The sequence below is a fragment of the Macrobrachium rosenbergii genome, chromosome 30 (assembly GCF_040412425.1).
Source record: "Macrobrachium rosenbergii isolate ZJJX-2024 chromosome 30, ASM4041242v1, whole genome shotgun sequence".
In the NCBI taxonomy this organism is placed as follows: Eukaryota; Metazoa; Arthropoda; class Malacostraca; order Decapoda; family Palaemonidae; genus Macrobrachium; species Macrobrachium rosenbergii.
In genome coordinates this window covers 13,882,065-13,898,500 of record NC_089770.1, presented here as the reverse complement: position 1 = coordinate 13,898,500, position 16,436 = coordinate 13,882,065, and the positions used below count along the sequence as shown (strand labels likewise).

The window sequence follows — 16,436 nt, the reverse complement described above, 5'->3', positions numbered from 1 at the left end:
GAGCCGATTCAAAGACTAGTGGGGTAAGCCACGGAGTGGTTCTTGCCCGAAGCTCTGTGCTGTTGGAGAAGATCAAAGAGGCGAAGTATAGACTTAGAAGGGACCACAAAGCTTTGTACAAATGAAGTTGAAGTGGTTATGTTTGTATAAGATGTTGTCTATCTGTGTATAGTGTTTAGTAACCGGTGCTTAGAGAAATAGCAGGTGAACAGATACATCTAAGAACACTACAAAAGTGTGACCTAAAGCAGTGCTTTTCTTTCCTTTCTTACTTAAAATCTTCAGGTGGAAACCCTTATGGACAGAGTCATCAGACTATAAACCCAAGAGGGCTCTAAAAGTAAATCACCCTCTATAGAGAAGAGAGAGAGAGAGAGAGAGAGAGAGAGAGAGAGAGAGAGAGAGAGAGAGAGAGAGAGAGTCTTAGGAGAAGGCGATAAATAAATGACTATAAGGGAATATAGCATCAAACCGATACACCTGACATTCAGGAGACGTCAGCAGCAGCAGCACTAGAGAGCAGAAATGGATTTGCTCCTCGCTTAAACATTTGGAGATCAGAGGATTCCACAACTGCATAAAGCAAACTGTTAACGTTTTAGCTGTAGCCAAGACAGAATTCCTTGGAAACTGAGTAGTGTTAAACCTGATGCTTGAAAACGACACACTGTTTGCTTGGGCAGCAGACTGCCTGATGTTCTTAGAAAAGAGATTTGGCGAACTTATTTAAAAAGTTGATCAGTCTTCAGGAAATTCCAGGTGATATATTAACAAGAGAACTCGGTGACAGTGTATGTAAGGGTTAGTGAAGTTGAACAGCGTTGGGTTTGGTCAGTGCTTGTGTGGGTGACCACCAGGAAATGGCAGTTCAGCTTCCATCTCAGTGCACGTGGCATTGGGCCAGCAACTTCATCCCAGATTTCAGTGCACAGAAACTTAATGTACTTTAGGGTTGGATTTCTCCTTGTCAGATAAATATTATTTTTATTATATGCTAGGTTTCACATCAGTCGTTTGACGGAATTATTATCCCCTAAGTTTCTAGCAGCGTAAAGAGGGGTTGGTGCATTTTTTGAGTACCTGACCTGCATTTCAATTCAGTAAATATTAATGGAAATCTTGAACAATAATTTGAAACGCAAGTATATCTGAAATGCGGAGTGTTTTAACCGTAGACTTTAACAATCTCTTTTCTGAATTATCCCGTCTGGTCTTAAAATTTTAATTTAATTTTTTTTTTTCTCTTACGAAATTACTGATCCAGTTATTCCCTTATAACGAAAAGGCCGCATCCATGTAAATCCAATTCCATGAATGTCATTATGTTTTCTTGCTTATCATTATATTTACTTGCTTGTCATTATATTTACTTTCACACATTTTCCCCAGCCGTGTTGTGGGCACGAGTCAGCCCAAGCGGAAGTCAGAAATATCTGTTGTCACCAAAAGCTCGAGATCTCTCGTTTTGTGGCTGTAATGTCCGCTGAGGCAAAGAGGAGAAGAGGGTCAGCTCACCTGCCGCGTGGCAATTAATTACATTTGTATAACTCTCCTGCCTTTACGAGCTCGGCTTTGTCCTACAAACCAGGTTTAATTTGGTTAAAGGATTTCTGGTAATGCGTCTGACTTGCTGTGCCTGGGCGCGGGGGTGGGGAGTGTCCGAGCGGGAATTGGGGTCCTTTGGCCAGGGGAGGGAGGAGGTAGTGAGATCAAATGAACGTTTGCTAGATGTTGATGGGAATGACTGAGAAGTCGTGGCTTTCATATTTATTTGCAGGACTTCCCGTGAAAAACATTCGTGAATAACATTTTAGAAGGAGAAAATGTTTTAATGCCCGAGTTAGAATCCACCGTGTGATAGTTGCTTTTATTTGTATACGTGCTCAAATAAGCATATGGGTAACTTAGTAACTTGAATTTTGCTCACATCAGTTACACGGAGGTCGAGAATCTCTCTCTCTCTCTCTCTCTCTCTCTCTCTCTCTCTGAGATCTCGTAACCTGTTTACCCAAACAATCCCTCATGACGTCACTCTACCCTCCTCTGTAACCCGGCCGCCCCTGCCACTGCCCCCCACACCAAAGCCGATATCAACTGGGATAATATTGGGCCCTATGGAAGAAGACAATTGCCATCGATGGTAGGATGTGAGAGCGTTTATTGGGGTGGGATCCCCTTCAATAAAGGTGGTTTTGAGTTCTTTGCGATGGATTAAGATGGATCTCTCTCCCCCCTCTCTCTCTCTCTCTCTCTCTCTCTCTCTCTCTCTCTCTCTCTCTTCTAGGATATAGGATATGCTCTCTTCTAGGATATAGGATATGCAAAAGGAAAACTCATCTCTCTTCCATTTCTTGTTCTAGATGAAAGGAAATCAATCTCTCTCTCTCTCTCATTTCTTGTTCTAGATATGAAAAGGAAATCAATTTTCTTGTTCTAGGATATTAAAGGAAATGTCTGTTGCATCTAATTTTATAGCAGAACTGCATGCAGTTGTTAAGGCTTTAAATGAAATTTTAACACTCAGTGGAATTGGTTTTACTCTGTATTGTGCCTCGAGAAGTGTTCTTCAGCCTTTAGAATCTTTTTAACTCTTTATTTTAGACATATTGGAATGGCCGTTGCCAGTGAAAAGAAGAGGTAAAGAAGTAAAATTAAGCTGGGTGCCTTCTCACGTTGGGGTTCTTAGGAACAAGCAAGCTGATCAACTTGCCAAGTCAGCATCCACCTCTCCAGAACCCAGGAGATGTCTATTACGGGCTGTATTTCCTCTTGTAGGTCAGAAAATGGAAAGCCTTTGGCAGTCCCCCTTGGTCAAATCCCTATACGCCAAGGAGACTAGAAGCGATGGTGTGCAGGCTAAGGATTGGATATACAAGACTCATTCAGGGGCGCTTGATGTCAGGTGAAACCCATCCATTCTGCGACGACTGTATTGTCCCCTTGATTGTAAGACATTTGCTGGTCGAATGTCCCAGTCTTTGGGATCTAGACAGGGGTGGGCATTTTATCCTTGCTACGATTCTCAGGAAGGATTGTAATAAAGAGCTGTTGGTATCTTTGTTATTGAGGCAGGCCTCCTCAACAAAATTTAGATCATATAAAGTATGTGTGTATATGTATATGTATGTATATATATATATATATATATATATATATATATATATATGTATATGTATATGTATATATATATATATATATATATATATATATATATATATGTGTGTGTGTGTGTGTGTGTGTGAAACCTCCTTTTAAATTTTATTTTTAGTTTCCTGTTTAATTTCATTACGGTGTCAATAACCCAGATGTTGCGACGCCAGTGTTAGTAACTATAAATTAATCAATTCCTCACACACTCTCTCTCTCTCTCTCTCTCTCTCTCACACCTCAGCAGGTAGCACCTCACGTGGTGCGCTGTATGCCTTACTAAAGGGTGTTTGCAGCGTCCCTTTGGCCCCTAGCTGCACCCACTTTTTAGCCTTATACTTTACCTCCATTCCCCTTTCCTTCCTTCAGTCTTGCTGTCCAGCCTCTCTGACTATTACCTCTAAATACAACTGTGAGGTTTTTCTGGTTAAACTATTTTAATAATAATAATAATAATAATAATAATAATAATAATTCTCCTAGTTCCACGTTCAGGCCCATGTACTTCTTTTCATTGATTTTCTGGATCTTTCTATCTTGCTGTCCAACCACTCCAACTCCTCAGTTTTCATTGTCTTAAGCGCTGATGAATTGCCGAAAGTGTACCAGTGCTACTTTCCCCTCTCTCTCTCTCTCTCTCTCTCTCTCTCTCTCTCTCTGTTCAAGAATATAGACGGAAATTCCTCTCTCTCTCTCTCTCTCTCTCTCTCTCTCTCTCTCTCTGTTCAAGAATATATGAGGAGATTCCTCTCTCTCTCTCTCTCTCTCTCTCTCTCTCTCTCTCTCTGTCAGAGGCCGACTGTTAGAATGAACATCGCGCCCGTCTATAAATGTCGAGGGTGAAAGCAAAATGAATAAATCACTGAATTACTTTCCCGGACCACTTTTCATCTCTTGCGATGTATGGCGTTTGCTCTGGCTGTGTCGACTCAAACCTTTCATTTATATTCATTAAAAAAAGAAAACAGTCTTCGCTTTATCTCAGGGGAGTTCCGGCCGTTGTTTAAGAGTTATTGGAAATTGCCGAAGTGGGGAAGAGGAGGAAAATGGATAATGCAGGAGATGGGGAAGATTAATTGTTCTTGTTCGTTGGAATCTAAATCGCGGTTCTTTTGAAGGTCGTTTGCTTGAGTTCTTCTTGCTTGCTGGAAGGATTAGGGTCTCTTAGTTAGAGAGAGAGAGAGAGAGAGAGAGAGAGAGAGAGAGAGAGAGAGAGAGAATATAATTTTTTATATATCCATCGACACAGGAAAGACCGAGAGAAATTGAGAGAATCATTTGATATCCTCTGATAACAGGAAAAGAGAGAGATAGGGAGATAGAGAGTGCGAGAGCGAGAGTTTCCATTGACATCCATCTGCGAGAGAGAGAGAGAGAAATACGAACTCTACATTACCAAGCAGACAGACACCCTTATCCTCAGGGCATCCATTCCCATATCTCCGAGAGAGAGAGAGAGAGAGAGAGAGAGAGAGAGAGAGAGAGAGAGAGAGAGAGAGAGAGAGAGAGAGAGAGAAATACGAACCCTACATTACCAAGCAGACAGACACCCTTATCCTCAGGCCATCCATTCCCATAATTTCCGAGAGAGAGAGAGAGAGAGAGAGAGAGAGAGAGAGAGAGAGAGAGAGAGAGAGAGAGAGAGAGTCCTATTCCTCAAAGGCAGCGCAAGAAGAGGAATATTGTCTGTGCATTGTTGGGACCGAACGCCTCAGTCCAGGCGATCGATCTTGATGGGGGTCACAGTTTGACCCAATACGGCCTTTCCATTTCAATCGCGACCCATTCTCGTTCAGGACAATGGCTGGAGTCTTAATGATGTACTGGCTAATTTGGGTTTTTCTCTCTCTCTCTCTCTCTCTCTCTCTCTCTCTCTCTCCTCTCTCTTCTCTTCTTCTCTCTCTCTCAAGACTTTATGCTATGTCCTCCTCCATCCTTCTCTCTCTCTCAAGACTTTATGTTATGTCCTTTTCTTCCATCCTCTCTCTCTCTTCTTCTCTCTCTCTCTCTTCTTCTCTCTCTCTCTGTTCTTACTATAATCAGTACTGATGCCCAGTCACAAAAACAAGTCCCTGAGAATGACACATTTCATTTTCACCTTCCTTCTGGATAAATATCTTTGTCTCAGTCATCTTCCCTAACGAAGAGGATTATGCAAATTTTTACGAACTTTGTTGCTGCAAAGTTCCATTAATCTTGAGAATCACGCAAAGAAAGGATTATGTCTTGTACCCTTCCCCGTTCGTGTTTAATTGTCTTGAGTCTCTCTTTTACGGAAATTGTCATAAAATGTTGAAGTTTATGTAAATGAGTGCGAACTTTTATTTTGTCTCCTTGAAGATGGATTAGTTTAGGGGAAGAGAGAGAGAGAGAGAGAGAGAGAGAGAGAGAGAGAGAGAGAGAGAGAGAGAGAGAGAATTCACTTGGAAGAATTTGTATGAGAGCAAGTAAGGTTTTTGTCGAGTGGAATGACCACTGTACAAAAGAGAGAGAGAGAGAGAGAGAGAGAGAGAGAGAGAGAGAGAGAGAGAGAGAGAGAGAGAGAGAATTCACTTGGAAGAATTTGTATGAGAACAAGTACGGCTTTTGGCGAGTGGAATGACCACTGTACAAAAGAGAGAGAGAGAGAGAGAGAGAGAGAGAGAGAGAGAGAGAGAGAGAGAGAGAGAGAGAGAATTCACTTGGAAGAATTTGTATGAGAACAAGTACGGCTTTTGGCGAGTGGAATGACCACTGTGCAAGAGAGAGAGAGATAGGGAAAGATTAGAAAAATAACCATTATAACTGTGCTATGACTAGAGGACTTGTTAGCATAAAGAACGCCTGTACTGCAAACTCCTTCTGTCACTAGGGATAATCTGCAGACCCTTTAACCAGTCTGATATTTCTGAAAGCCGAAATGACTCCCGAATTTAGAAACAAGTTGCAAGACAAAGTAATAGAGGTCTACCTGTCAAGAACTGTCCAAATTACGAAAAATCACCCCTCTGAATAATATTGGCTCAGCTGAACTGTAATAGAGAGAAAAAAGAAAGAAGCAAACAAACACAAAGGGACTGAGGTGAACTTTGATATTATTCAGAGCTTCTAATTAGTTCATCTTTTGAGGACATTTGGGTTGAAAATGTGACAGCACAGGCAGTTGAAGTTTTGATATGTTATAGAGTATCAAGAACTTTGTCACTTTGGCTGGAAAACTCAAAATCTTAAGAAAAAAGATTAGTTACGCCAGTCCGTCAAAAAAATTATTGGTTACGCCAGTTCGTCAAAGAAAAGATTGGCTACGCTAGTTCGTAAAAACGATTGGTTACGCCAGTTCGTCAATAAAAATTGGTTACGCCAGTTCGTAAAAAAAGACTGGTTACGTCAGTTCGTCAAAAAAATTGGTTACGCCAGCTCGTAAAAAAAGATTGGTTACGCTAGTTCGTAAAAAAAAGATAGGTTACGCCAGTTCGTTAAAAAAAGATAGGTTACGCCAGTTCATCAAAAAAAGATTGGTTGCTCCAGTTCTTAAAAAGATTGGTTTCTCCAGTTCGTAAAAAAAAGATTGGTTACGCCAGTTCGTAAAAAAAAGATTAGTTTCACCAGTTCGTCAAAAAAAGATTGGTTTCACCAGTTCGTCAAAAAAAGATTGGTGACGCCAGTTCTTAAAAAAAAAGATAGGTTACGCCAGTTCATAAAAAGGATAGGTTACGCCAGTTCATAAATAGATTGGTTACGCCAGTCAGTCAAAAAAAGATTGGTTTCGCCAGTTCGTAAAAAAAAGATTGGTTACGCCAGTCCGTCAAAAAAAAGATTGGTTACGGCAGTTAGTCAAAAAAAAAGTATTGGTTTCACCAGTTCATCAAAACAAGGAAGAAATGAGACTAACAAAACAGACGATGGATTAATCCAGTTCATTAGACTGCAAAAGCAGATATCATTGAGTCCGAAGAACTTGTACCAACAATTCTATGAAACTCAGCCTGTGGGTACCTAGATACCGACGAATTATGGAGGGAAGGTAACTTTTCAAGAACCGAGGTATTGGCATAGACTCTCGTAAAAGTATTTCCTTTATTTTTCAAATTGGATAACAAAAAATATCAAGCAAGTCTGTTGCCTCATTCGGACGCCCGTCACAGTCTTTTTTCGTCTGCATTTATCATATGTTTCCCTTTAAGGCTAAGACAGGTAACGGTCCTGCAACAACACACACACACACACACACACACACACACACGCACACACGCACACGCACACGCACACACACAAAACATACGTGCCTTTAAATCTTGACATATAAGAGCATCGCAATGTCTTTGTAAGCATTCTTCCGGAAGTCCTGGCTGGTTTTAGCGAGAAGGAAAGTTGTGGCTCCGGGAAATAAGATACAGCTACTTTTACAAGGAATTTAATTTTTGAAACAAAGAGAAATAAGTAAATAAAATTGTAATATATTATTGTCACTGAGCTACTTTCGTAGAGAGAAATAATAAAGCTATGGTCGTGTACACCAAAGAAAACAATTAGAATAATTTTAAAAATTAGTATCTTTTTTTATTTTTTATTCATCGCTGAAATAGAATTTCAATTCCTGACACCCAGGTTATTCACTGAAGAGATTAAGATAAGTAGTAAAGCACTTTGTAAAAGCGCTTTACAAAGCACTTTCTAAAGCAATATCCCTTTCATCCAGCAAAGGGGGACCGGTAAAACTATCAGCATGTAACTTTCGGCGACGAGGAGGGGTTGGAAGTGGACTTTGGAAGCTTTATGAAACGGACTAGGCTTGGGAGGGGGTTGGGGAAGGTGAGCGGGGACGGGGTGGGGGGGCAACATGTTATGGATGCTTTGGAAGGTTGATAATGGCCACGCTTTATATTTTTTAATGTAATTTTTTGTTATCGGTACATAGCATTATTATTTCCGAAGCAGAAATGACAGTTTTCTGTCCTCACTCCTTTTGTTCACATTCTACACATAGAGTATACATATATATATATATATATATATATATATATATATATATATATATATATATATATATATATATATATATATATATATATATATATATATATATATACATGCATATACATACATACATATGCATATTTTTTTATTTGAATCTTAACATGTCTTTAATTGGTACACCTAAGTGAGAGAACGTACCTTAGATCATTAATACATAAGTTTAACTTCTTTTTCTTGTTTTCATGCATACAATTAGCATTCACGTATTTTGCGTCAGTGTATATGCCTTGTTAAACGGGAGGGATAAAAACACGAATTTAATGAAGATTATGTCATTTAAATAGGGTTGTCCAATGTGAGTGGTGTTATCCAAATCATACCCTGTTCTTTCGGCTTCCCGTTCTTATCCATCTGGATCTTATCTAGATTAAATCTTGATTGTCATATTAATTTTCATATTCATAGTGCATCTTCTTCCGCTGCAAAAGGTGACAATACTTGACGACTGTGCCTTGTGAAAAATGAAAAATGAAAATTGCCATACGGATCAAGGTATAGACTATTTAAATGGACTTCTGTTCTTTAAGTTATTTACACTTATTATCTAATTTTACATCTGTCTGTTATCTAATATCTACAGTTATTAGTTTGCATCTTGTGTAGCAGATGACAATTCATATCAAGAGCTCCTTGTGAGGAAATGTGACAAAAATGATAACGTGAATCACTGCGTATTTACAAAAATACATATAATATTGTTCTTCACAGACTGAACACTTATTCATTATTCTCACTACAACAAAAGTAATCTGTATTAGTTCCTGTTTTTCAAAGATCTGACGCTTATTCTTTCTTCTCCCTACTACAAAACTAACTTATATTAGTACTTGTTTTTCAAAGATCCAACGATATTCTGTGTTCTTCCTTCTTCGGAATTATCCTATATTAGTATCTGTTTTTCAAAGATCTAGCGCTTATTCTTTATCCTTCCTACTGCAAAAATAACCTATATTAGTTCCTGCTGTTCAAAAGATCGACACCTATTCTTTGTTATTCTTCGAACGATCCAACACGCACTTTATTCTCCCTATTACGAAACTACCTGTATTAGTTCCTGTTCCTCAAAAGATCGACACCTATTCTTTATTGTTCTTGGAACGATCAAACACCTATTCCTTATTCTCCTTTTCCCACAGGTGACCTTCTTCTACAACAACTCCCCGGACGAAAACTTCAACCGGGTGGCAAAGACCATAGTGAGGACCCTCCCTCGCCACAACATTTCCATCCAGGCGACCCGCAGCTGGGACGCCACTTACCACCATGGATACGACCGTAACCCCTTCGTCTCCATGATCAGAGAAACCTACATGGATTCCAGGAGTGAGTCACGGCTCGAAATTTCGAAGCCTTCGGTTTTCTGTTGATTTGTTTTGGTGGTGAGGTGTCCTTTTGGGAGTGGGAGGGGTTTTGGCCTTCGGATGTGAAATACATTGAGTCTGGAAAATCTGGAACGGATGTAGGAGTTTTGGACAGTTCTATTCTGGCCTTCAGGTGTGATTCTGGAAAGTTCGGAACAGATGTAGAAGGCTTTAAAAGTTCCAGGGATGGTTCCAGACTTTTTAAAATTCCTTTGATACATATTGGGTCTTAGTAAAAAATTCCTTTGGTACATATTGGGTCTTAGTAATGAGAATTTGGCCTTTAGATGTGAAATACATTGAGTCTGGAAAGTCTGAGCCAATGTGGAAGTCTTGAGAAGTTTCAGGGGATGGTTCCAGACTTTTCAAACACCTTTTATACATACTGGGCCTTAGTCATGGGGTTTTGGCCTTTAGGTGTGAAATACATTGAGTCTGGAAAGTCTGGAACAGATGTAGAATTCTTGAAAAGTTCCAGGGATGGTTCCAGACTTAGTTTAGTTTTTTTATCTAATTTGTGAGGTTTGTATTTGTGGGTTTTAACCTGTAGATGTGAAATACATTGAGTCTGGAAAGTCTGGAACAAATGTAGAATTCTTGAAAAGTTCCAGGCATGGTTCCAGACTTTTCAAACACCTTTTATTCATACTGGGTCTTAGTCAAGGGGGTTTTAACCTTTAGATGTGAAGTACATTGAGTCTGGAAAGTCTGAAACAGATGTAGAATTCTTGAAAAGTTCCACGCATGGCTCCAGACTTTTCAAACACCTTATATGTATAGTGAGTCATACTCATGTTGCATTTCATTCTTGGGCTATTGTAAATACGTACATGTAATGAACGTGACTAGTCTCCCTTAAAAGTATAGAAAACTGGCATTGAAGGCATTACCGGAAGAATCTAGTTTGTTGATTTAGTATTTGATTTAGTGCATCTTGGTGCCAAACTTTGCACCATTGACCCAGGGTAAAAACTTGGGCAAAAACATGCTTACCTGATCCAGGGTATGTGGTCTTGTCACATTACCTTTATGCTCAATTCATGTAAAGATTTATTTCACAGACAAGACTCTGATAGTTCTGTGTCATGTAGAGATTACTCACAGAAACCTGGCACTGTTAATATTCATACAGTGATTACCCACAGAAACCAGATACTGATAATATTCCTACAGTAATTAGCCTACTTACACAAACCGGACACTGGCAACATTAAAACAGTAATTACGTACACAGACCAGACTTTGCCAGATTTAATTTTGGTGGTGCTCACTTACACAAACCAGCTTTGATGGCTCAGTAGTTATTTACAAACCAGACTGGCGGTGTGTTTGTACGGCATTGAAATGAAAATTCATATTATGAAACGCGGCCTTCTTTAGTTTTTAAAATCTGTAAGCTAAGTAGATAAGGCATTTAGGAAAGTGTTAAACAAAAACACACCTTCATATCTTTTCTCTCGGCTGAAAAATATCTGACAAACGAATATATATATATTGTACAGGCTCAGGACTTGTTGTTAGATCTAATAAAAAAGAAAAGATTGAACCAGTAGGGATTGTTGTTTGTACAATCCGTGAAGGCCAGAGAGAGAGAGAGAGAGAGAGAGAGAGAGAGAGAGAGAGAGAGAGAGAGAGAAAGGAGAAAGCTTCCAAGTAATCCATTGAGGGGAGAGGTACAGAGGATTAGCCTTCATAGCTAGGCTTGTTACACAAAGGTCCTGGAATGTGGGCTTTAGGTTCCGTACTTCGATTCTGTGGGACAAGTCTTCCCCTGGGAGTTGTGGGTGCTGCTGTTTATTCTTGAGTATAATTGTCTTTTGTTTGTTTTTATTGTATTTTTTATATTTTTATTGATTTACAAGCATTATGTAGGACATGTTTTCTGTTGTTCGACTCTCTTTTTATCCCGGAGCGTGATTCTGGACTCGGAGAAATTTAAAACGAGGTTCTTTGGTGGTGGAAATAAACACCAAGATGTTTGGTTTTGTCGTAATTTACCAGTTTCATACTGGAAATAATAATATGTTTATCAAACTTATGCTTATTTATTTATCTATTTTATTTATTTATTTATGAGTTTATGTATTTAGTAATTCATTCGTTTATTTTTTAGCTATATAATTTTTGTCAGTGAGGTTTAAGATATGAGAAACTTTATTCCTCTCGCTTTCTCGTACTCGTTAGAAAAAGAGAAATAAAGAAGAATGAAATGTAGAAGATATATTACCACAGGAAGGAATGTGAAAGCACTGACAGAATTCCGGAGCCCAGCTACAACAGTCACAAATGCGCCGTTTCTTTGGCACCAAAAACCTAACACGTATGACATCTGTCCCTCCAACGGTATTGTCACCTCAGTTTTGTTAATATTCTCGCAACTGCACAGTTTAATATTACTGTAAATTTCAAAACAAGTAAGAAATGCGCCCCAGTTTCTTCGGCGCAATCGAGTTTTCTGTATAGCTTATAATCAAGGCCACCGAAAATAGATCTTATCTTTCGTTGGTCTCGGTATAATGCTGTATGAGCCACGGCCCACGAAACTTTAACAGCGGCCCGGTGGTGGCCTATCCTATATCGTTACCAGAAGCACGATCACGGCTAACTTTAACCTTAGATAAAATAAAAAAAAAAAACTACTGAGGCTAGAGGGCTACAATTTGGTATGTTTGATGATTGGAGGGCGGATGATCAACATACCAATTTACAGCCCTCTAACCTCAGTAGTTTTTTAAGATCTGAGGGCGGACAGAATAAACTGCGGACGGACAGACAAAGCCGGCACAATAGTTTTCTTTTACAGAAAACTAAAGCTGGTGATAAGCGCTCGTAGAAGTCATCTGATAGAAACTCTTTTACTTCCTTTGACATTACGTCAGCTCTTCATCAGCAAGCATCAGACAGACTCAGATATCATAGACTGAGAAGTGTCTCAGGCTCAGATATCATAGACTGATAAGTGTCTGAGACTCAGATATCATAGACTGAGAAGTGTCTCGGGCTCAGATATCATAGACTGATAGGTGTCTGAGACTCAGATATCATAGACTGATAATTGTCTCAGGCTCAGATACCATAGACTGATAAGTGTCTGAGACTCAGATACCATAGACTGATAAGTGTCTCAGCCTCAGATATCATAGACTGACAAGTGTCTCAGCCCCAGATATCAGAAACTGATAAGTGTCTCAGGCTCAGATACCATAGACTGATAAGTGTCTCAGACTTAGATATCATAGACTGATATGTCTTAGGCTCAGATACCATAGACTGATAAGTGTCTCAGACTCAGATATCAGACTGATAAGTGTCTTAGGCCCAGATACCATAGACTGATAAGTGTCAGCCCAGATATCATAGACTGACAAGTGTCTCAGCCTCAGATATCATAAACTGATAAGTGTCTCAGGCTCAGATACCTTAGACTGATAAGTGTCTCAGACTTAGATATCATAGACTGATATGTCTTAGGCTCAGATACCATAGACTGATAAGTGTCTCAGACTCAGATATCATAGACTGATAAGTGTCTTAGGCTCAGATACCATAGACTGATAAGTGTCTCAGACTCAGATATCATAGACTGATAAGTGTCTCAGCCTCAGATATCATAGACTGATAAGTGTCTCAGGCTCAGATACCATAGACTGATAAATGTCTGAGACTCAGATATCATAGACTGATAAGTGTCTCAGACTCAGATATCATAGACCGATAAGTGTCTCAGCTCAGATATCAGATTGATATGTGCCTTCTGCTCAGACCATAGACTGATAAGTGTCTCAGGCTCAGATATCATAGAATGATGAGTGTCTCAGGCTCAGACATCACAGGCTGATAACTGTCTCAGACATCATAAACTGATAAGTATCTCAGGCTCAGATTATCTTAGACTGATAAGTGTCTCAGCCTTAGATATCATAGACTGATAAGTGTCTCAGGCTCAGATATCATAGACTTAGAGGTGTCTTATCTTCTTACCTCGGTTAGCAAGCCGTAATGATGAGGATTGTTATTATGAAGTCTACGCATTTCTTATAACATTATTTTCAAGACACACAAAAGCTTACCTCGTTTATAGAAATGCCTGTGCTCTCTTCGAAGTGGCGAGCTTTGACTGTGAATTTTTTTTAAATCACAACTAAGACAATTTGTACACAACAGGAAACGCCCAAGCTTGTCTCGCATCATAAAGATTTACTGCAAAATCTCTGTCAGAAAAAGAGTTTAAGCTAAAAGTGAATTTCCTCACGTCACGTGTTGATGATGCGTCTGGCTTTGTCGAAGACTTCACTTGGATCATCTGATCTTGCGTTCCATAATCCTTTCTCGGAATTCGCCTTTGTCCTGACAGTCCCTGTGAACTTTGGTTGCTTGCTTGCAGTCGACAAGTTCCCCTTGATTTTTTTTTTTTAGACTAAGCATCGGTAAGTCTAAGTTATTTACCGATGATTGGCAGATAGTTTAACACTTGGGTAAATGTAGAAACTTAGCTGGTTTTAGTTATGAAATTAATATTAGTTTTAATTTTCTGTAAAAGAAAACTATCGAGATGGCTTTGTCTGTCCGTCCGCACTTTATTCTGTCCGCACTTTTTTTTCTGTCCGCACTTTTTCTGTCCGCTCTTTTTCTGTCCGCCCTCAGATCCTAAAGACTGCTGAGGCTAGAGGGCTGCAAATTGGTATGTTGATCATCCACCCTCCCATCATCAAACATACCAAATTGCGGCCCTCTAGCCTCAGTAGTTTTTATTTTATTTAAAGGTAAAGTTAGCCATAATCGTGCTCCTGGCAACGATATAGGATAGGCCCTCACCGGGCCGTGGTTAAACTTTCATGGGCCGCGGCTCATTCAGCATTATACCGAGACCACCGAAGGATAGATCTATTTTCGGTGGCCTTCATTATAAGCTGTAGCGGCTGTACAGAAAACTCGATTGCGCCAAAGAAACTTCGGCGCATTTTTTACTTGCTTCATCTTGTAAACATTCAAATACTTCAACAAACTTTTACTCTGAGCAGAAGCTATTGGTATTGTCGCGTTTTGCTGCTCCTTTAGATATACAAAATTGGTTAACCCATCATTCATGGAGATTGCGGTCAGTCAAAAAAAAAAAAAAACATATGGACGTTGTAAACGAAGAAGAAGTTGTAAATGAAATTATATTCTTCAAAGACAGCAAGAATTACAGTTGGAACCTCCGTCATCTTGGAAAAAATATTTCTTTCTTGTATAAGGTTTGAGGAGGGCAAATACTTATTAAGGATTTTAAGCTAGTTTTGACATTTCCTCGTCCTGGAGAGAGAGAGAGAGAGAGAGAGAGAGAGAGAGAGAGAGAGAGAGAGAGACTTAGGTAAATTTTTTCAATTTCTTCCTCCTGGTTAGAGATAGGGAGAGAGGGGGTTGATGAGAAAGCTAGGTAAGGACAAACCGAGAGAGAGAGAGAGTGAGAGAGAGAGAGAGAGAGATGAGTAGACAAGATAAGAAAGCTAGGTAAGGACAAACCGAGAGAGAGAGAGAGAGAAGAGAGATGAGTAGACAAGATAAGAAACCTAAGGAAAGAGAGAGAGAGAGAGAGAGAGATGAGCAGACAGGATAAGAAAGCTAAGAAAAAGATAGAGAGAGAGAGAGAGAGATGAGCAATTCATTATATCACGTTGGTCTGTGATCACATAATTTCACGCCAGCTGCTCATTACGGATAGATTATTAGTAAGAAAATGATTTTCCAAGCTGATGTTAATACCCGGGCTCATACAACATTGCCCAGGTGATAAATTGTCAAGGTGAAAATGAGTCTGAGGTGTCTGAGTAGGTAATGATGTACGCGGAGTGAATTATGGGACTCAACAGATGATTAAGGTAGGAAAGAGAGCCTCTATTGTAGATAATTATACGGAGGACATTTGCGTATGTTTACATAATGCATTCAGGGATTAAAAGTATGTTTGAATATGCATACATTTATATCTGTGCTGGCGTAGTTAAGTTTGGACGCCCACTGTCTAACGCAGCAGTATATATATATATATATATATATATATATATATATATATATATATATATATATATATATATATATATATATATATATATATATGTATATATATATATATATATATATGTATATGTATGTATGTATATATATATATATGTGTGTGTGTGTGTGTGTGTGTGTGTGTGTGTGTGTGTGTGTGTGTACAGTGTATACTTTATACAGGCTCCTAGCTGAATCACGGTGAATCTAAGTTGGATATATGCAATAATGTGTATTATATATATATATATATATATATATATATATATATATATATATATATATATATATATATATATATATACATTTATATATACATATGTATATATATATATTTTTATATATACATATGTATATATATACATTTATATATACATATGTATATGCTTAAAAAATCACAGTAGATACACGTGACTTCAGTGTATGTATATATATATATGTATATGTATATATCTATATATAGCGTGTATTTATGTATGTACCTTGAACGTTTTCAAGTGCGTAGGTGAAACAAAAATTTGTTTTCAACCAACATCATTCAATTAACTCCCAGGTTCCCTCGTCACTTCCGGTCCGCCGACCTCTGTTTTTGCCCCACCTGGTGTTGTTCGCGGCATTAATTACCAATTACAGAAGGCGTTCTGTAAGAGAAAGGCGTTGCGTACCTGCTAATGAGAGAATGATAATTTTTATTTTTTTAACAACTGAGTCATTAGTTCGCTCCTCTCGCCCCCGAGAAATGCGCTTTCATTCTTCTGCGTTTTTGATTCGTTTAATTATTCCTCCTTGAATCGGCTGTCTTAGTTCGAGCTTCTAATTGGCAATCGACGGCAAGATCATTATCGTATGTTGTTGAGTAATTGCTACCCTAGAACA

The 16,436-nt window shown here is 38.9% G+C and overlaps 1 protein-coding gene across 5 annotated transcripts in view; it reads left to right on the top strand.

Annotated features, from left to right (window-relative positions):
• The window catches only part of LOC136855058 (guanylate cyclase 32E-like), a 437,545-nt gene that overhangs the window by 306,268 nt on the left and 114,841 nt on the right, over positions 1 to 16,436 (top strand). For all 5 annotated transcript variants that reach the window (XM_067131826.1, XM_067131825.1, XM_067131828.1 and 2 more), the window contains one exon: positions 9,300 to 9,486. In XM_067131826.1, the coding sequence (XP_066987927.1) occupies positions 9,300 to 9,486 (187 nt within the window). The remainder of the gene's footprint in view (positions 1 to 9,299; positions 9,487 to 16,436) is intronic.